The following is a 21,974-nucleotide window of genomic DNA, read 5'->3' as shown; positions in this document are numbered from 1 at the left end:
TCCTCACAGGTGTTAAAATAAAGGGTGTACTGCATAATTAATTAAACACTCATAATATAATAATATTACATATACATAATAAGTACATGTATAATCACATTGGCTTGGCGTCTTCCCACCACCAGGCGATAACAAACACGTCTCAATATTATTATTAGGTTCCGAATAGCGGTACAGTTGTTTAATGACAGCGTTTTACACAAAAATAAAACGCTAATTAAATAACTTACCCTATTCGGAACCTAAAGTTTTAATCCTGCCTGGTGTAATTTTGAGACAATGAGTTGGAAATTTGTTTTTGCGACAACCGCCAAAAAGCAAACTGCTGTGTGGTGGGAGTGTGGGAGAGAGAGGGACGTATATGCTAGAAAAGGACAATACGACCGACAACAGGGTTGCCATTCTCAATATTATTATTAGGTTCCGAATAGGGCAAGTTATTTAATTAGCGTTTTATTTTTGTGTAAAACGCTGTCATTTTCTATATAAGGCAAGGCACAAGCCGGCAGACGCATCTCCGACCTGTCCTGAACATATGCAAGCACACCCTCTGCCAGTAACACAGCTATATAAATAAATATATGAAAATATGTGCATGGGACTAACCAGTCCTCTTATAAATACATATACTTAGCTTTGAAAGACGATGGTCTCGCTGTACGAAGCTGGCGTCCAGCACACGTACCACTTTATACAAACCACTTTATATTAAGGACTTTATTTAATGAATCAATCATAAGTTCACAAACTTACTCGCAACTTTCATACGAGCGAAAAAGGAAGTGTGGTTTGCTTACCATAGACAATATAGAAGCTGTTGCCAGGTGTAATATAAACTTGGTCAAGCAGATCTTGTCAGTAGAAAAAGGCGGCAAATTTGAAAAATGTAGGCGCGTAGGGATAGCGACTCATAGAAAATTTGAATTTCGCGCCTTTTTCTACTGACAAGATTTGCTTGACCATCTATATATAATACATCGCGGAAGTCCGCGACAAGAATGGCTCAAAACAATAAGTTACGTAGATAAGTGGTATTTCGTTTGGAAAAGTTAAGTTTGACTATCATTAGGTACATCTAACTTTGATAGATTCATCGGTCATCGGCGTTAGAGCGATGGGCCGGTATTCAAGTCGCTGGCCAATATAACTAAGGGGTCATCCATAATTACGTCACACGAATTTCTAGGGTTTTATCTTTTCTTGATCTTCTCCCACCCCTTAAACGTGATGTAATTAATGGATGACCCCTAATGAGAGAGGCGTTTTGATCTGAAATGCCCTCAAGTCCATACAAAAAAAAACGGTGAAATTATAACTAGGCACATTAGTAGCTTTGTAAAAAATGAAAAATATTTATTTGATGAACAAAACACAAGATAGACCTATAGAACTAGTAATAATTGAAAATAAATTTAATGTAAAGACCTTGACAGAGATTTGTGGAGAAATTGGGGGGAGGCCTTTGCCCAGCAGTAGGACACGACAGGCTCCAAATAGTCCAAATAATAAAGACCAGTGAAAAAAATCCCGTGTGGTAAGTGGGTGGACTGTTTCAGATACATTTAAAATCGCTACTAATTTGATTTGACAAAATTGACGTTGTCACTGGCGCTGTCAACAGAACACAAATGACATTGACATTATGTACTGTGTTTTGTGTCTCTGATTTCGATTTGTTTTTATTTGTTTTCACATCTTATTTAGAAATTAAATTATTGAAATCATTTTATTAACAATTTAACACTATGAATTAAAAATGGCAGCAGCCTTTCAACAACAAATATTTGCTTTAGACGCTCGCTTCAATGCTTACAGGGCTCCGAATAACCCCAACTTCAGTAAGATCCATATTAATTAATTTAATTATTAATACTGTACTAATAATTCTGTAAAATTACATATATGTAAAGACTTACTTGCATATGATAGATATTAGAGCAGTACAACAGGTAGCTTTGTTCCATACTTTGTTCTCATTATGTTTACAGAAACCTTGTACATACGAAGACGCAGTCAATTGCTGAGAGAGAATGCTAAATTCAAAGTAAGTTACTTACAAATAGTCTGGGGCCACTTGTTAACTTCATCCCTAGTATTGGTACAGGCCCAACATTTTACAAAATGGTTGACTCTTCAAAATAAGAAGAAACTAGGCCCAATAGGGTTTAATCAGAATTTCAAACAATGTATTTCTTCTTCATATCTATTCATATTAAATTATTCTTACTTAATATGTAAGTTCGGAGAAACATTATTAGTAGCCATTTTTGAATCAAATAATCTCCAGTTCTCAGGACTTTCTGAGAACCGGAGATGTTTTTAGGGTTCCGTAACCAAAGGGTAAAACGGGACCCTATTACTAAGACTTCGCTGTCCGTCCGTCCGTCTGTCACCAGGCTGTATCTCACGAACCGTGATAGCTAGACAGTTGAAATTTTCACAGATGATGTATTTCTGTTGCCGCTATAACAACAAATACTAATTTCAGAATAAAATAAAGATTTAAATGGGGCTCCCATACAACAAACGTGATTTTTGACCAAAGTTAAGCAACGTCGGGAGTGGTCAGTACTTGGATGGATGACCGTTTTTTTTTGCTTTTTTTTGTATTATGGTACGGAACCCTTCGTGCGCGAGTCCGACTCGCACTTGCCCGGTTTATTTATTTATTTATACTGAACGAGTTCATTCACATTGTAACAAAGTAATATGTACATACAAATAAAAACTCAAGGAAAACAGACTTAACAAAGCATTTTCCATACCAAAATTCTTGGAATTTATTTGAAAACAGACAATGCAGGCTGTTATCAAGACACAAACAACAGAACTTTTAGTTTGAAGTAATTCAAAACTAGATAAGCATTTACTGGGAAATCAAGATGGCATTTCAAGTTCATATTAATTGTTTTTTGTTCAAATACTATAATAAAAATTATCTTGCTAGAGTACTTACTGAATCCCGGAATGTGCTGGCATGATTAAGAATTTCATACAATTGAGTATTGTGTATGTGGATGAGTCAAATATGTTGCTTTACCTTTATGCATAACTATTTGGTTTTACTGTTTACTCCATTCAAAATTATATTTATTTATTTTTGATTTTATTTTGGCAAACTTTTGTACATAATCCATAAAAGACATCTAAAAACACATTTTCAAGTGCATTTTAGACATATGCTTGTGATTTTTTTTTTATATTGATCAAGCTAAAGTCAAAAAATAAGGGTTCGAATCGATGAAGTCATGAGAGAAAATCGTTAAGATTGCTAATTAAATTTTCGGCAACCATATTTTATATTAATGGAAAAAATTGAAAAAATTACGCTTCCGGCAGGACTTGAACCCGCAACCTCCGCAATCCGTGCGTTAGCTTAGCTCTGCCAATTGATATAAAATATCAAATTGATTGATATAAAATTTGGAATATCGCTCGCAGACGTATCTCCATGTTTAAAGATTAATTTGGCAACCATATTGTGATCTAAAAAAGCCGTATGATTTTGTAACAACTTCTGACGGAAGTACGATCATGTGTTTTACTACCGTCAAAAACTCAATTTGCTTCCAATCCGCCGCCGTAGAGATCTTCACACTCTTTCTCTTCTCTTTAATGTTCTTTTTACACCTTCTCCGCTATACCTCTCTCAAAAATTTCAATTTCTGGCTGAAGGCAGTGGCCACCGTCTGCGTTCGAGCGCGAATTTATCACTTGCCATCCCTCCTCACAAATCTCGAGGATACAACAAGTCCTTCGCAGTGCGTCCAGTGAAGCTGTGGAATGAGCTGCCTGTGTCGCTCAGGCAGGCACAATCGGTTGCGTCGTTCAAGGAGAGGTTAAAGAAGCTATGGTTATCTGATTTGACTGATTAATTTGTCTATATTTCTATTGTATAGTTGCTTTATATCGTTCTAATTCTTTCCAATTTTTAGTGTATTTTCCCCTTTCCTTTTTGTGTAATATATGTATAGTTCGTTTTTTTTAGCATTAGAAAGAACTCCACAGAAGCAAGCGTGCAGTTTTTATCAGACTCTTTAATTATGAATAATTATTGAATTATCTAATGTAGCATGGTCAATACATATAATTTACTTCAAATGATTACCGCTAAAAGTGCCGGATTTGAAACCACAAGCTTACTTCTGCGAAGTTCTTTCTAATGCTAAATAACACGGACTATATGTTTATCCTATAAATTTTGTATGTATTTATATCCTTTATCTTTCTGGTACCTTGTTGTACATTTTGCTGCATTTGTCACCCTCTTTTCACTCTCTCCTCTCATCTACTCAAAGGTTAACTGGAAGAGATCCCTCAAAGGGATAAGTTCGCCTTTGTACTTCTTGCTAATTGTATGTTATTTTTAATATGTCTTTTTGTACAATAAAGAGTTTACTACTACTACTACTACTACTTCTGAACCTACGGCACTTTAACTCTGTATATCTGTTTATGTGTTGTATTGTAGGACATAGAGACCATAAAGAAGTACCTCCACATCCGGAGCCAGCTGCTGCAGCGCCGGTATGGTGTCCAAGACAACATATCAATCAGCTCGGCTTCCTCACGCCAAAGATCTAGCAGCAAGGTACAGTGTGTCATAAACCATATATGTGTAAGAAAAATAGTATGTGAGCGGAGTATATAATCATAATTTTAACCCATTCACTGCTAAAACACGCTCGTGGAACACAAATGGGGCACTGAACGTGTTAACAGCTACAGCCTCCTAATGTGCATTATGATTTAGACTATGTTTCAATGGAAGTTCAATCTAACATAGCAGCATTTACTTTTTTATATATTTTTTATATTAGGGGACATCTCATAAAATTTTCTAACAAACATAGAACAATAATAGAAATGGATTGACTATGTATTACTTATGATTCTCGTAATAAATCTCGTGATTTTGAGTTATAACAGAAATGGATTCAAACCACCTAGTAGTTTTTTTTAAACAGTGAATATATGACTTTATAAATATGTATATTAAACTACATTGTGGTTGGCACATGTTCATATAACTTTTACCTTTAATTTTTTTGCGAATAATTCCAGGCAAGTCTGGCTCTTGATGACTTCCCTCAGAGCTCCAACAACAAGAAGAAAAATGAAATGTCAATATCAGAGAACTATGCATTCACTGGGGTACACCATATTTTTGACCAGGTCAGAAAAACACAGTTACTTTTTGATAATTATGATTGCTTAAACAGAAATATGTATTTATTGCAGCCTTTATAAACTCCCTGATTGTTACCTTGTTGAAATCTTTTGACTGCCATAATCACTCATGTTTAACCCTTTATAGAGCACACTTAGATTTTATATAGCAAAAATGACCACCATATAACATCACCTTTTTAAAGCTTATGCAGTATTTTTAGGACTTGAACGAGGCGATGTGGCTTGAATCGTGTATTTTTATTATCTTGACTGTTACCTTTAACAGTTGAGATTAATAAAAAGTGAACCTTCATGCATTTCAATAAGGTTTACAATTGCGTGCTATATAAAATAGTTGTCGCCATCACCGTCCACCTTTAGGTAAAATACCTTTTGAAACATAAAATCAATTTCAATAACCAATAATTTATTAAATTTCAGCACTCTGAGCAAGTGAGCGTAGTGAAGTTTGCCAACAACGACCGTTCTAAATTAGCTTGTGCGTCACACGACGGCTCCGTGTCCATCTGCGACGTGACGGCGACCCCGCCGCGCGTCAGCTTCGTGCTGGAGGGACACACGCAGCCCGTCACAGGTAGCCACATGTGACTAGATATACCCTGACACAGCTGGCGTATCACACGACGGCTCCGTGTCCATCTGCGACGTGGCGGCGACCCCGCCGCGCGTCAGCTTCATGCTGGAGGGACACACGCAGCCCGTCACAGGTAGCCACATGACTAGATATACCCTGACACAGCTGGCGTATCACACGACGGCTCCGTGTCCATCTGCGACGTGGCGGCGACCCCGCCGCGCGTCAGCTTCGTGCTGGAGGGACACACGCAGCCCGTCACAGGTAGCCACATGACTAGATATACCCTGACACAGCTGGCGTATCACACAACGGCTCCGTGTACATCTGCGACGTGGCGGCGACCCCGCCGCGCGTCAGCTTCGTGCTGGAGGGACACACGCAGCCCGTCACAGGTAGCCAAATGACTAGATATACCCTGACACAGCTGGCGTATCACACGACGGCTCCGTGTCCATCTGCGACGTGGCGGCGACCCCGCCGCGCATCAGTTTCGTGCTGGAGGGACACACGCAGCCCGTCACAGGTAGCCACATGTGACTAGATATACCCTGACACAGCTGGCGTGTCACGCGACGGCTCCGTGTCCATCTGCGACGTGACGGCGACCCCGCCGCGCGTCAGCTTCGTGCTGGAGGGACACACGCAGCCCGTCACAGGTAGCCACATGTGACTAGATATACCCTGACACAGCTGGCGTGTCACGCGACGGCTCCGTGTCCATCTGCGACGTGACGGTGACCCCGCCGCGCGTCAGCTTCGTGCTGGAGGGACACACGCAGCCCGTCACAGGTAGCCACATGTGACTAGATATACCCTGACACAGCTGGCGACGGCTCCGTATCTCGACGTGACGGCGACGTCACACAACGGCTCATCATCTGCGACGTGATGGCGACCATCGATCATCATTCGTTTCCCCCTTAGGCCGCCGCCGGCAAACTAAACAGTGTAAAGTGTGTCGTTCACATCCCGTATTTATGGTACAGGTTGCGACTGGTCGGCGTCGAACGAGCTGGTGGTGTCGGTGGGGCTGGACGGGCTGCTGGTGGTGTGGGACGTGGCGCGGCGCGCGCGGCTGCGCGCCGTGCAGGACCAGCTGCGCGCGCCGCTGCTGGCCGTCGCCTTCCAGCCCGCCAACAACAACATGGTCATTGTATCCTTTTGTGCACATATAACCTATATTTTCAACTTTGCCTTTTTGAAGTGAAAACTTCTTTAGCGGCGCTGTGCACTTTTTGTGATGGGGAAAAATGTTAAACTCGCGACAGGTCACGTGACCGTAAGATTCCTAAGACGTAAGATTTACACGTGACCTGATCGAAAAACTGTTATAATGTCGTTGAGTTTTCACTTCTGCCGGCACTCCCGGAGTGCAACCCATTATTTTTAAATTATCCTTATATACGATCCTAGAGTGTCCCACTGCTGAGCAAAGGCCTCCCTTCTTCCTTTCTACGTATTCCTCTCGTTACATGGCGAATCTGCCGCGCTGGGCGCGCTGTGTTGCGCTTATTTACAGTCTATTAAAAAGATATGTAATGTATGAAAGGTGCTTCCAATATCAAAACTGTTTCGGTATGACCTACCTACATAATTTGCCTTTGAGTGAGTATGTCTAAATGATGATATTAACATTCTTTATAAAGTTTGATTGATAATTACCAATTATGTAATGACTAATGAAGTAGTAATCGTACTTAATGTGAATGTGTGCATACCTTTTTAAATCCTTAACCCCATGTAACCAGGCAGGAAACGCAAAGGGGATGGTGGAAGTGTTGAACGTGTCCACAGGAATATACCCGAGAGGTGAGACAAGCTATATTATAAATATTATCATTGTATTTAGATGCAGCGTGGATAGCATGACAGTTTGAAGAAATTGAAAACTATGAGGGAGTTAAATTTATTCTGAGGAACTATATAGTCCATTTTGGCATTTAATATTGAGTTTTGATTTGGTTTGATGAAGTTTGAAATGATTTGATTGGGGCAGGTTATATGTTACGTCATAATGTTTACAGGCGGGAGCAGCATTCTGGGCGGACGAGTTCTTTCTATAGCCTGCGAATCGAGCGGACGAATGTTTTGGGCTGCTAACGACAAGGTACGTTCTAACAAGTCACACAGATCATATTGTATATTGATAAGTACCTACAATAAGCACTAAGCAGTACAATTATGTAAGTGGGAGAAGTTATTTCTTATGTACCAATACAATAGGGACTTACGCAGGACTCCGTAAAGTTCAATTTCGAGTTATAATGGCGATCGCCTGGCGATGGCGTCCGGGGCGGATACGATGCGAGAACTCGCATGCGCGTTTAATTACATTGCAGTTTTTGAACGGTCGATTGAATCGGACGTAACCAACAGTCCGCAATGTAAGTAAAACTAAATGTGACGTTCCACGGTAAAAGGTACCTTATGGCGGCTGGCGCTTACGTCGCACAGCGTCGCAATAATATTGGAGCGGCGTTAATAATAGCGTAAGCGCCAACCGCCAAAAGGTACCTTTACCCGTGGGACGTCACAAATGAGCTCTTATTCCAGGGCGTGATAGTGAGCTACCGGCTGGAGGGCCTTGGCGGCGCGCTGAGCAAGCTGCGGCGCTGCTGCGTGGACGGCGCCGTCACCTGCCTCAGCTGGAGCCCCTGGCTGGCGCGCCACCCCGCGCTGCTCGCCAGCGTCGCCACCGACACGCTCTACCTCTTCAGGTAGGTTTTTAAGGTAGTAAGGTAATTGATAGGGAGCCCTGAACAAATTTAATGGAGCAGTCTTTTAAAAGCCCTCGAACTGTTGTGCCTGTCAAGGTCACTTTTTCAATAAGAGGGGTTAATTCCGTACACGGCGGAAAGAAGTTGATAACTCGAGATATTCTACTGAAGGAATTTGAACTTAAAGTAAAAATACATAAGGTTCAAATTTCTTAAATTTTTTTTCCTCCAGATATCGACTTCTTCCCGCCGTGTACGGAATTGTTTGATCACTCGATTCACTGTCAAAATCTAAATACATACCCATAAGACTGGAATGGCACACATAAGCATACATAGGGGGCGCCATAAGAAGTGTATATACTTGGAAAAACTCTACCTATGCCGCTGTGACCCGGTGGCCGAATGGCACAGGCACCTGCCGCGGTAGCAGAGGACGCTGGTTCGATTTCAGCCTGGGGCTCTTTCTTAGTTATATGCCATTTATTTCAGTTTACATACCCTGCGTCCATCTACATAAATTATCTATTATCAGGCGTAGCTCACTCCGCAATTTCGTCGCTTTGCTAAATTGCTACAGGTAGCTAAAAGTACATCCGTTCCACACCAATTTTGGTGACTAGCCATAAGCCGCGCGTGGCGCTGTCGCCACCTAGCGGTCATGTCTGTCCTGATCGTAACATACGCGTTTTGTTAGAGAGTGAGTCTTCTGTATCTAGTACTATTAATTATTCTGTGCTTTTGTATTGCTTTAAGACAATGAGTCCCATACAGACATTTCATCCTCAAAACAAACCTGATCGATTGATAACATTTATAAAAAATTGTCAAATACCCTATTCAAAACACAACGAAAATATTAACTTGTGACTACTTACTATGCGTTCATCTACAATCTACATGAATTATCTATTATTATTAACAAGAAATAACTATTAGGATCGCGGATCGCGACGGCACCCTGGCCCTGAAGAAGCGGTTCTCCACCATGCACCGCGAGCACAGCGTCAAGTCCACGTTCTGCCCCATCATGTCGTTCCGGCGCGGCGTGTGCGTGGTGACGGGCGGCGAGGACGCCACCGTATACTTCCTGGACATCGAGGGCACTTCCAATCAGCCTGTAGTTAATAAGCTGCAAGGTTAGTACCGAGCCTGTGATGTTTACACGTACACACCCACACACACAACAGCAACACTCCTAACTGTACATCGGTGGACCTTATTAAGGTCAAAGAGTAACGGGAGTCACCATTTAATTGATAATACTTATTACTGCTATGTTCTGCCGCCAGAGTGCGGTACTACCGACTCTAGTATTTTCATAGACTTATACATATTGCCTTAAACTGTTTTTTGACAAGTTTTCACTGACAAAAAACATGACATTGATGCATCAAGGTGGTTTGTTAACAAGGGCCTACCGGTAAATGTGAAAATCGAAATTTAGTTATCTGCCTCTTTATCAGTCGAATATGCAAGAGTGATAGACAGGCAGAAACCGAACTTTCGATTGTCGTTTTTCACGGTAGGCCATGTGATTGACGTAGTGACGCATGATGTGTCATTGATGTTTGTTTACTTTATGTGCTAGTTGTGCCACCTACGCAGAGCATTGCCTAACATTCCCTATTAACCCCCTTATTCATAAACGTTTACAAGCCGATAATAATCGTTTGTCCCTTTCCGGCGTATTGGTATGATGGAAAGGGACAAATGATTATTATCGGCTTGTTAACTTTAGTAAACGTTTATGAATAAGGGGGCAAGTCTTTACTTCATCATCATCATCTCAGCCATAAGACGTCCACTGCTGGACATAGGCCTCCCCCTTGGACCTCCATTCGTACCGGTTGGAAGCGACCCGCATTCAGCGTCTTGCGGCGGCCTTAACAAGGTCGTCTGTCCATCTTGTGGGTGGAGTCTTTACTTATTTCTACTATTTCTAGGTTGGCCTTACGGTCACCTATACCACTAATAAAAAATAGGCAATGGAATCGTGACTCACGTGGCATTTCCGTGAAGTAACCGTTATAGTACCGGGTGGTGGTGTTGCAGGGCACGCGTCGCCGGTGCTTGGCGTGAGCTTCAGCTACGACGAGAGCCTGCTGGCCACCAGCGACGCCTCCGGCCTCGTCATCATCTGGCGGCGACCCTGACTTCACACCCACAGTGCCCATGGCAACAACACTGGACCACCACGTGCAACAACTGAGGGTCTAGCCTAGATGATTAAAGTTAGACCAAGAAGTCTGCAAAGGTTTTGATAGCATACGCAGTGCAAGTGTTATTTACACATTATATGGATAAAATTACTTCTATGCAGAAGTTTGACGTTTAGAATAACACTTGCACTGCGTGTGCTATCAAAATCTTTGCAGACTTTTCTTGGTCTTACTCTTTTTTATCGAAAAACGCCAATCGAAAGTTAAAACTGGATGACAGTTGCATTGAAAAGTAATGTGATCATTTCCATACAGTACTTAAGTTTGGTTTACTATTGTCACTTGGCCCCCTGACATTTGGAAACTCATTCAATTGTTCACTTTATTCTCGTGCAATAAAGTTCAAACTCGTACTTTTAAACATATTTTTCAATGTCACCTATGGTTGTTGTGAACTATTTAGTTCTTTGTAAATCGCGCAGCAGGGAAAAGAGGGGAATTGCTAGGTAAGCAGACAAAGCCTTTGCTTGACTAGTCAGCAATCTCTTGCCTTAAGACGGCCAACTGTAGGCATTATGTTTAACCTTTTCGACGCCGTGTCAAACACAAAAGCTTTCACGCGGACGCCACGTCAGCGGAGTGTTAAAACTGAAATTGAACTTTATGCATATGCACGTAGGTCTATGTTGCTCTGTGACCGATTAATCAGTCTTTGCCGTTGAACCTGCGGTGCGGATATATCGGCCATTGGCGTCAAAAAGATTAATGTTCTAAAAGACCGCAATGAATAATGTATAACAGAAGTCATTAATTGGAATACTAGCTAAATATTTTCTTAACACTTATGATTACTTAGAAGACTATATTTATTTAACATTCCTGAATTACTAGAAATTGAATCTCAAAAATGTATTAACTAGGTTGACATTATTTCATGTAGTTATGTAAGAGAAGTTATATTATATGTTTATATGTATTGTTTATTTTTTTTAAATAAAAGGCATATATTGAGTTACGAGTTTTATTCATTATTTTTTTTCTCCATAGAAATACTTTTAAAAGACAAGACAAAGTCACAATATGAAAACCTTCAACGTTCACATTCACGAAATACTGCGGACAGTTCATACAAATCAATAACAACTTACAAACAATAAATACCATAATTATTGGACAATTCATTCAATCAAATAATTCCTTGTTCTTTAGCGACGTAGTATAATGGAATCTGTCTAGAGATTTCGATTAAGCGTTCAGAACGAATTACTTTGACGCGAAACCTCCACTACATCATAACAAAATGGACTCCTACCGTATTTACAACTGTACATTAACGAAAACATTCTAAAACTGTAAAAATAATGTTCAGAACAATAAACGTGTCGTACAATACATATAAGCAATAAAATTTCATATTAAAAATTTTCCTTGGATCATTAAATTATATTTACATTGAGTAACTAAACAACTAAAACACCATGATATGGAAATGAGAAGAATTGCACATTAGGTTCACACTTGGACGTATTGCATATTATATTGATGGGTCGTGGGACCGGCGCGGGCGAGGCCTGTGCTCAGCGCGTACACAGCACAAGGTAGCTACGTAGACCATGCTCGATACCTTATTGCTTTAACAATAGAGACCATTTTAAAACCGCATAACTAAGCTACTGTTGTTGCTGCTTGCACTAACTAAAACACACTTATCTAACCTCTCGCAAATAGGTGTTAAGTTGGCCATTTATTTTTAACCTTATGTGTAAGGCCTGAGTGGACGCTCGAGTTGACCGTGCAGCGGGGCAGCGTGCATGTTAAACAAATGCAAACGTATAGGAGCGGCCTTAGTGCACGCTGCTGAAATCACTTGTAAGCCCGATGCCACGCTGCACGCCCCGCCGAACGCTCCGCTTCGAGCGTCCACTCAGGCCTTACACTAAGAAAAACAATAGGTTCTAAATACTCAGCACTAGCCGGTACCTGAGCATACGCAGGTGTCAGTGACTGGATCAATTACATGTTGTATTAGTACACTAGATACATACGACCAGTCCGCCGGCGCCGAATACGCAATAATCACCACAACTCTTTACATCTATTGCTACCTTATCTAATATAAATTTTCACTTAACTAAGAATTGGCTTTGTAACCTCAATTTTATACCGATATATTTAATTTAGATTTCATAATGTCGAGGTTCGATAGATGGAAGATGCGAATTCACTTGTGCGTATGTGAAATCACCGTAAATGAAATAATTTAGACATTGAATAACTTAAGTCGCGTTTGGGTCTCCGCCCTAGGTTCTAATGAGATTCTACCTCCATCCAAGGACAGAAATCGAGTAAAATATAGGTACTTTATATGTTCCAACTTTATTATTTGGTTGTTAAAAGAACGTCTTCAAATATACCTATATTTTACACTTCAGTAACACATTATATCTACAATTCTACACGAACGAAGCGCCTTCAAAGACACCATTATATAGTCATGAGATTAAGAGCCAGATATTTTTAAAATTTCGTCCGTGTAGATATAGTTTCCGATATTCCTATAGCGTTCTCTTTACGTACCAAACGCAACTCTACACTATGTTAAAAATTAGAGTAACACTTTACGTATGAAAAATCTAGCAAGTATAAGAATGGGATAAAACTTTACAAAAATGGATAGGCCATCGTACTACAGTATTAAAATTAGGCTGCTTCATCACGGGACTGTAAACGGATCAAAGCACTTACTTATATTAGATACTGCCGGTTATTTGTACCTTATGTCTGTAGTTTCCCTAAAATATTGTTGGTATTTAGCATTCATAGGAAATGCTTGTGGACGTAGCTTTAGATTGGCTAAATTACAGATATCGTTAAATTCTACACAGTGGTAATATCAGATGAGTTAAATTGACATTCTAAGTTCATTGTTTCAACGAATGTCAAGTAAAACTATTGCTAATGAAGTTTTATATCTCCATATTGCATAAATTGGCATGATTTCATGAAGATGTTATAAAGAAAACAACAATATGCCATTTCGACTAAACGCAATGCAAATGGCATAAAATAACGCGTTCTTCGATATGTATTCATAGAGAAACTAAACACTTGCGGACGTTGTGTTCGCTTGCCCGTAGAAAACATCTACTTCAATACAAACGGTTAAGGGAGAGATAATCTCATGTACCTATTATAAAAGACTTAACAGTCTTTTAGTGCCCTTACTATCTGAAACATTCAAATGAGTTGAACTTTCCTAATGGTCAATTAAATGTTTCTTCATTACGTTTGAGTAGGCAATGACGAGAGGGTAATGTTTTTCTACGAATTACCGTTGTATGCCTCGAGTTAACCTAGTGTTGGTAATACTATCAGCTAAAGTAACGATCGGACCATAGGCCTCGGAGCTATAACAATCTGCGCCAGTGGCGCGGCGTAATTAATGTATGGAACCCGAGGATTTTATAAAATCATTTTAGGTTTCTTATTTTACACGTTCATCCGAACTCAATCGTTCAGCTGTGAGTCTCAGCAATCGTATACATGGATACAAAAGAATTGGCCGGATATGTTAGAGCGAGGCAGACTGCTATACCGCTCCGCTCAGTTTCTCATTGAGTCTTTATGCTCGCGATAAGACCCGCAGGTTTTAAAGAAAGTGAGAGAAATTTCGTCACGATCTTGGAACAATTTTGACGCCACGCCACCACTACGATATTATATCTAAGAAACGTTGGGGGTTTTGCGCTCGAGCGTGGTTTTAGCGCTGCTCTCTATGCCGGAGTCCTCGTCGCCGCTGTCCAGCACGGTGCCCTCCCCGCGGACGGGCTCCTTCACGGGACTGGCCGCCTTTTCTCCGTCGTCGGTCAGTATGATCTTCTGCTCGGGGTCGGCTCGAGGGACGGTCTTGCCGAATGTGGAGAAGGTGGGCTCCGGGACGGGGACGTCCTCGCAGTCGGGCACGGGGAGGGGGGCGGTGACGAGCGGGGTGTCGTCGGTCATGACGAGGGGGGTGGTGCCGACGTCTGACCGGTCGTCGGCCGCGCGCCTCTTCGGCTTGTCGAGAACGAAGTTGAAGACCCTGTTGTGCCTGGGCGAGGGTATGTGCGGGCTGGGCGGGAGGTCGAGCTTGAGCTTGTCGCGCGTGTGGCGCAGGCCGCCGAGCGCCTCGCCGCCGGGGGAGCTCGGGCTGACGGACTCGCTGGAGCTGCCGCTGTCCATGCTCCGCCACTGAGTGACGTCCTCGAGCTTCTTGGTTTTGAAGTCTTCGTCGGTGGAGGTGGAGCCGGGGGTGATGTCCTCGACGCCGGAGTCCGGGGTGGTGAAGTCCAGCGAGGGCGTACGCGTCTGCGGGAGGGGCGCGAGCGGGGAGGGCGGCGGGGGGAAGTCGTCGTCGGCGGGGAGGTCGAGCGGCTTGAGCCGCATGCCGGGGAAGAACTGGCTGGTGGTGGACATCACGCCGAGACTCTCGAACGGACGGGCCGATGACGATATGAAGAAATCCTCATCGTAATCTGAAATAAGTTTTTGGCAAAAAATTCATTTTTGGTACAAACTTTTATCGCTGACTGTACTTTTCTTTTCACAGGCAACGAATACTCATCGAGTCAATTCTAAAAACTCCAAACACAATTAGGTTGCGTTGTTTCATCACAAAGTTCCTATGGCCACTTTCCAGCTCCATCATCAGATCAGCTCTATGTCATAACAATATTGCATTGTCATCCGATTTATACATGCATGCAAAAGCTCAATCGGAAACCGGGAAGTGGATCAAATTTAACTTGCAAGATTTGATTACAGACCGACAGACAGACAACGGGACAGGTGAAACCAAATAATAGCTTGTAAAAATAATCGTAATAAGAAATATTTCTTCGAGATACACGCGATGAATTCAGAATGAATCCGAAGAATCCTGCGCGCGAAGGATTTGATTATTATAATAGCGAAAGAGATAGAAACAGTTGTGATTAGACTTCCCTTTTAAAAACAGATCAGCTTACGGAACTAGGTTTGTAGGCTATAATATTCATAAATACTATGATAGTGACCTGCTCCGAAGGCGATGGTCCCGCGCAGCGGGTACAGGTCGAGCGGCGAGGCCGCGCCGAACAGCTGCCCGTAGCCCAGCTCCGCCTCCTCCGCGCTGCCGGGGTCCCATTCTGAAAAACCAATCATTTAGATAATTTCATTGACAGTGTTTGTAACAGAACAGAATAAATAATAGTACTAGGTACAGAAGATTCACTCTCTAGCAAAACGCGTCTGTTACAATCAGCACCGATATGGCCGCTAGGTGGCGACAGCGCCACGCGCGGCTTATGGCTTTCCCCAAAATTGGGGTGGAACGGATGTACTTTTAGCTACCTGTAGCAAAGCGACGAAATCGCGGAGTGAGCCACGCCTGGTAACAGTATCTTTTAGCACAATCAGGACGAAATATCCTAATCCCAAAAACTGATAATACAACGTATTCCGGTCAATCCGGTCTAGGGTAATATCGCGAATGTAGAGTCAATTCTTTTATAGATAAACGGCTGTGTACTCTTATATACGCTTTTATACCAGTTGCAGTTGCAGTTGTTTTTTTTCAAGAAAATTGCCCTTGCTTGTGAAGGTTCAACATTTTATCGATGTCGAATTGTCGATAACTAAGCTGTCGGCTGACCTGAGTATGTGGACAAGTCGGGCAGGTAGGCGGGCGAGTCGGCGTCCACGGCGGCCAGCTCGCGCGGGTACTCGTACACGCAGTGGTACTGTCTGAACATGTCGGTGTACCTGAGTATGTGGACAGGTCGGGCAGGTAGGCGGGCGAGTCGGCGTCCACGGCGGCCAGCTCGCGCGGGTACTCGTACACGCAGTGGTACTGTCTGAACATGTCGGTGTACCTGAGTATGTGGACAGGTCGGGCAGGTAGGCGGGCGAGTCGGCGTCCACGGCGGCCAGCTCGCGCGGGTACTCGTACACGCAGTGGTACTGTCTGAACATGTCGGTGTACCTGAGTATGTGGACAGGTCGGGCAGGTAGGCGGGCGAGTCGGCGTCCACGGCGGCCAGCTCGCGCGGGTACTCGTACACGCAGTGGTACTGTCTGAACATGTCGGTGTACCTGAGTATGTGGACAGGTCGGGCAGGTAGGCGGGCGAGTCGGCGTCCACGGCGGCCAGCTCGCGCGGGTACTCGTACACGCAGTGGTACTTCTGCCGCTTGAACACCACGCGCTTCTTGTTATCCTGCGTACAACACATATATACCGTTGCTTATCATGAAAAGTGGTATAAAACAAAATGCAATGCCGTTCGATTTTAAATTTTACCAGTAAAAGATAAAATATTAAATGCAATAGCATTTCATTTTGAGTTGTTCCACTATTCATGATAAGCAACGATACGTGTAATTGAATTGATCAATTGTCCTGAAACTGGTAATTTAATATAATTCTTTAAACACAAATATGACATGTATTTTTTGAAATTAGAATAGAACTTAATTCAACAAGAATCAGGTGTAGGTAGGTAGATATCTCTTAAATTTAGATATTATAATTTCAAAGGAATTTTCATTTTAAGTTGCAGTACGGTTGAATATTATGTCTCTGAATTTAACGATGAAACGTACTTATGCGTTTGGCGTTTCATGACACCTACAGTTATATGCATAATAAGCTCCTAGTGGACTCATAATGTGCCTGTAAGTACAGGGTGATTTCCGGGTCGTGATCCAGAACCACTTTTTCTGATTCTGTAAATGAACCACATTATCATATGTTAGTATTTGATTAAAACATAATTACTTTAATTATTCTTACTTTTCAAGTAAAATTAATGTTATAGGTACTAAGTAATTATTTTCCCCCTATGACTTTTGACATACGCTGTATGGAAAGCGACAAGACGTCACATTGAGTAGGGTCACCAAATTGTATGCAAAAAATTTTTTTCCTACTTGTCATCTGGAAAATAATCACCATTATTATAGTTCGTTTTTTTTAGCATTAGAAAGAACTCCGCAGAAGCAAGCGTGCAGTTTTTATCAGGCTCGTTAACTGTTAATAATTATTGAATTATCTAATGTAGCATGGTCAATACATATAATTTACTTCAAATTATTACCGCTAATAGTGCCAAATTTAGAACCACAAGCGAACTTCTGCGAAGTTCTTTCTAATGCTAAAAAAAACGGACTATAGTGATAAACAATAATTAACAACATCATTAGGCTCATCTTTGGATTCTGTATGATGTCTGGCTCTCTTGCTCCACGACCCCGAAATCACCCTGTATATAAATAGTCGTAGAAGTAAAAAAAATATAATTATTATTGTTTATTCATACTATAGGTTTTCCCAAGTGCCTGACATCGCGGTAAAATAGGTATGGGCCAGTCATCTTAAGCCTAAAAAGGGGTCAACCTCGGAATGAGAGATAATAAGCTGGAAACTCGTATACACCTTCGTTATGACGTGTGAAAGGTCCTCTTAAAAGTCGATGCATAGATCGTGTGCGCGTCAGAAGTTATTCAAGGTCAAACGTCATAAAAATCGGTTTTTCGCGAATATCACAATTTCTTTAGCTCCGATGTTTTTTACATGTAGGTAAGAATTGTAGAGCATAAAATTTGCGACAGGTTAGGTATCAAACACTTTTTCATACCATTAGCCGTTTTCAAGATATACGGCATAGAAGGCACAGCGGCCCGCCAAACTCACTATGATGAAGTCAATTGTGAATATCGGTGAATAATACCTTCTACAAAGTTATTTAATTACCCTTTATTGATCATATCCAGATTTTAAAAGTTGTTTGACCTGTAGAAAATATAAAATTAGGACTAATTGTTATTGTAAGTAGTAAGTACCTGCGAAGATATTGGTTTGCCTTTTAGTTCCAGAGAAAATCCAACATTATTCCCATACGCTCCGGATACAAATTTTTCGGATAAAATATAATAAAATATTTTTTTCGACCAAACACTTATATTCAAAGTTTAATAAACCTGTACAGCTGTCAAATCTTCCACCGATAACTGCAGCAGCCCATCAGCGTATATACCGTACATATTACCATGTACAAACATGGTAGGGAATGACTTAGAACCCCTAGAATGGGATTGGATGCATCAAAATTCTTGGAACCAATAACAACAAAATTAGCACCAGCTCCAGATGAGCTACTAAATACCATATTTTTCAATTGTAAAAAGGAGTGTGGTCCACGCTGTTGGTGCAGAAAATCGAAGTAGAAATGATCTTTAGCTTGTGGCCAGTGCAATGGCAAACAGGCTTGTATTTTAATGCGGCTTCATTGCAAAGCGACCCCGATGAAGAAAGTGTATTTGACACAGATTTAACAATAGATTAAATTGATAAAGATGACGTTGAAAATGAAAATAATTGAACCTCAAATGGTAGGGATTGTGATCTTTGTTTCACGGTCATCGACTACTCTTCTAGACGATTGTAACAAATAAACTCAATGAGATAGAGTAATTTTATCACAGAGTTCCTATGGCCATCTCTAAGGTCACCATGAACAGAGCAGCTTAATTGATTTGAGTTGAATTTTGTAGCCAAGTTTCATAGTTAGGTACATACGAACAGCGGGAGTTAAATAAAAGCTTGTGGAACCAATTTCGTGTATGACACACGCATTACTTAAAATCTACCTCTTTCCTGTAGAAATACCTAAAGGCTATAAAGCATAATTTTCTGATTAAACCCGTGTAAAGGGGTACCCTTTTTATATTAAACTATGTAATAAAATCATTATAATATGCACACAAGCTGTTAACTAATGTCCACAGGAGGGGCAACTTTTGTTTCAAAATATATTTATGACCAACAAGTATCATTTTAACGATTATAAAACTTTAAATTTATTATTCACAGCGTTTACCAGCTAACCTTGCGTCATAGTGCGTTTGGCGGGCCGCTGCGCCTTCTATGCCGTATATATTGAAAGCGGCTAATCGCATGAAAAAATGTTACATACCTAATTTGTCGCAAATTGTATGCTCTACAATACTTACCTACATGTAAAAAACATCGGAGCTATAGAAAATTTGATATCCGCGAAAAACCGATTTTTGTGACATTTGACCTTGAATAACTTCTGACGCGCACACGATCTATGCGTCGACTTTTAAGAGGACCTTTAACACGTCATAACGAAGCTGTATACGAGTTTCCAGCTTATTATCTCTCATTCCGAGGTGAAACCCTTAATTTAACTGGGCCAGTAGGAGACGTTATTATTAATTATGCTAGATACAACTATAGATGATATATGTGCAGGTTCTTTTAATAATGCATAGAACACAGAAAACCCGAGTATTTAATGATAATTTATAAACCTTATTACAATGAGATTAGGTCTAACATCTGAACTGTTTGTAATAATTGTAATAAACAGCAAAGTTGCCAGTAGAGTACGTTACTGCTTATCTATTTGTAATACTAATAAATAAAATAAATGCTGCAAGAATCCTAGTTCAAGGAAAATATTGCACCGACGTGTTTCTACAAATTGTAACACAAGGAAGCTTGGCTGCCACTGCCAGTGTGATAAATAAGGTGTTTCCGAGAGGACGTCGAGGTAAGTCTGTCAGTGATCAAGTCTTAATACAGACACCAAACCGTTCGTTTCACAAAAGCTTGTAACTACCAAAACAAGCGAATGTTCTTTTCTAAATATTTTTCTTTAGATACATAATGTATGTTAATTTGGGTGAATCGACGTAGCTATAGCTACATGACACACGATTATATAAAGATACCTAGCTATTGTATGAGCGCTACTTCAATTGAATCATTCCTTTTTAACCTAATTCCATATTCGAGGATATTAAATCAACAGTCAACACTGCGGTTAAGTATTAGATACTTATGTTTATAATATTGCTATGTTTTTTTGAAGCAGTAAGTTTTTTTGTGTACAGTCAGCCAAGAAAGTGGTCTACTAATTTTCGACTCTACCATCTGATTGATAGAGTCGAAAAGTGGTAGACCACTTTCTTGGCTGACCGTACGTGTACCTATCAGCTAACTTTATAATCATCCCAGTATTATTAAGCTATATGTAATCCAAATCACTTTGTAGGGCGTTCCAAAGTAAATATAACTAATAAATAGACTAAATAAATAGTAAGTTGTATTTTTTTTACAATAGCTAGGTCCCTATTGACCACGGTCACGGCCACGGTTGGGACCACGTCACGGCCACGGTTGGAGTCACGGTCCTACCTGTAACCATAGAGAAATAAGTACTTATTTCTCTATCTATGGTGTAATGGAAGTTACGATTGTTATAGCTGCTAAGCGATGTGGGGCAGTACTCTGATATTTTGTTTATATTTACAGTGAACAACAATGTCTTGGCTGCCAAAGATTCTGCTGACTGCGACCCTGGCCGCCGCACTTGCTTCCCCGGAAACACACAAATCTACCGGATCCCTAGTACCCAAAAGATCTTTTGACATACCACCCTCAAAACAAGGCCCAATCATCGCATGCGTTACGTGCGGAGTTAGTCACTGCCCGGCTGGTACTACACCTATTTGGGCTGGATTTTTACTATGCAAGAAGAAAAGAAGTGGAAAAAATGCAGAAGTGTTAAGTTAGGCGATATAAGATTTGGTAACGCTTTTGATTCGGGAACGCGCCCGCCGCTCGTGCTGCGTTAGTGGTTCGCTCCAAAGTGGCCAAGCCTTAAGGGTTGATTTAGACGGCGCGCGAACTCGTATGCGGTTTTAGTTACATTGCGGACTGTTGGTTACGTCCAATTCAACTGACCGATCAAAAACCGCAATGTAATGAAACTTGCCTGCGAATTCTCGCGTCTAAATAAGCCCTAAAGCTCAAATTACCTAGTTATTCGTATGAGTTGTAGGTATTATACTGATTCTAATAAAAAATTGTATTAAATTGAATTGTTTTATTTCTAACAAGGAAAAGATACTAAGATGTATTTGTTAATTCCGCATCAGAGTGCATTTCCGGAATTATATTAAATGCAGCAGAATATAATAACGGCGTAAACTTCTTTGTATAGAAACATTATTACACGATTTATATTAGATTTTTTTCTTCTTTTTTGCACTTCACCCTTAAGCTTATAAGATGACATACGACTGATCCTATAAGTAACCCTAAACTTGAAATTGTTATGATCTATGATGTATTTTTATTTATCGACTATGAATAAAACAATGAAATAATGAAAAATGATGACAAATGAAAATTACCGTTATGATGCGTAAAAAAACCAAAGTAGGAACCGCAACGTATAAATTCAGTTATAAAATAGTTCAATAATCAAATAAAACA

The 21,974-nt window shown here is 40.9% G+C and overlaps 2 protein-coding genes and 1 long non-coding RNA gene across 3 annotated transcripts in view; 2 read left to right on the top strand and 1 right to left on the bottom strand.

Annotated features, from left to right (window-relative positions):
- Positions 1 to 1,645: 1,645 nt before the first annotated feature.
- On the top strand, positions 1,646 to 11,660 carry LOC134667283 (WD repeat-containing protein 13-like). Its single transcript, XM_063524623.1, has 11 exons — positions 1,646 to 1,838; positions 1,989 to 2,044; positions 4,472 to 4,591; positions 5,065 to 5,175; positions 5,614 to 5,767; positions 6,757 to 6,923; positions 7,519 to 7,579; positions 7,795 to 7,877; positions 8,324 to 8,487; positions 9,427 to 9,626; positions 10,543 to 11,660. The coding sequence occupies exons 1-11, from the start codon at positions 1,757 to 1,759 to the stop codon at positions 10,641 to 10,643; spliced, it is 1,299 nt and encodes a 432-aa protein (XP_063380693.1). The 5' UTR covers positions 1,646 to 1,756; the 3' UTR covers positions 10,644 to 11,660.
- The window catches only part of LOC134667279 (uncharacterized), a 92,633-nt gene continuing 82,315 nt past the window's right edge, over positions 11,657 to 21,974 (bottom strand). The window contains exons 17-19 of the mRNA XM_063524618.1: positions 16,761 to 16,884; positions 15,704 to 15,814; positions 11,657 to 15,163 (exon numbers count right to left, since the gene is read on the bottom strand). Of these exons, the coding sequence (XP_063380688.1) occupies positions 14,373 to 15,163; positions 15,704 to 15,814; positions 16,761 to 16,884 (1,026 nt within the window). The 3' untranslated portion in view covers positions 11,657 to 14,372. The remainder of the gene's footprint in view (positions 15,164 to 15,703; positions 15,815 to 16,760; positions 16,885 to 21,974) is intronic.
- Positions 20,072 to 21,724, top strand: LOC134667623 (uncharacterized). The gene is made up of 2 exons (XR_010098667.1): positions 20,072 to 20,244; positions 21,009 to 21,724. It is a non-coding gene; the product is annotated as an uncharacterized LOC134667623 (long non-coding RNA).

This window comes from Cydia fagiglandana, chromosome 9, assembly GCF_963556715.1.
Source record: "Cydia fagiglandana chromosome 9, ilCydFagi1.1, whole genome shotgun sequence".
In the NCBI taxonomy this organism is placed as follows: Eukaryota; Metazoa; Arthropoda; class Insecta; order Lepidoptera; family Tortricidae; genus Cydia; species Cydia fagiglandana.
The sequence above is the reverse complement of the archived record's forward strand: the minus strand, read 5'-3'. Positions and strand labels throughout refer to the sequence as shown.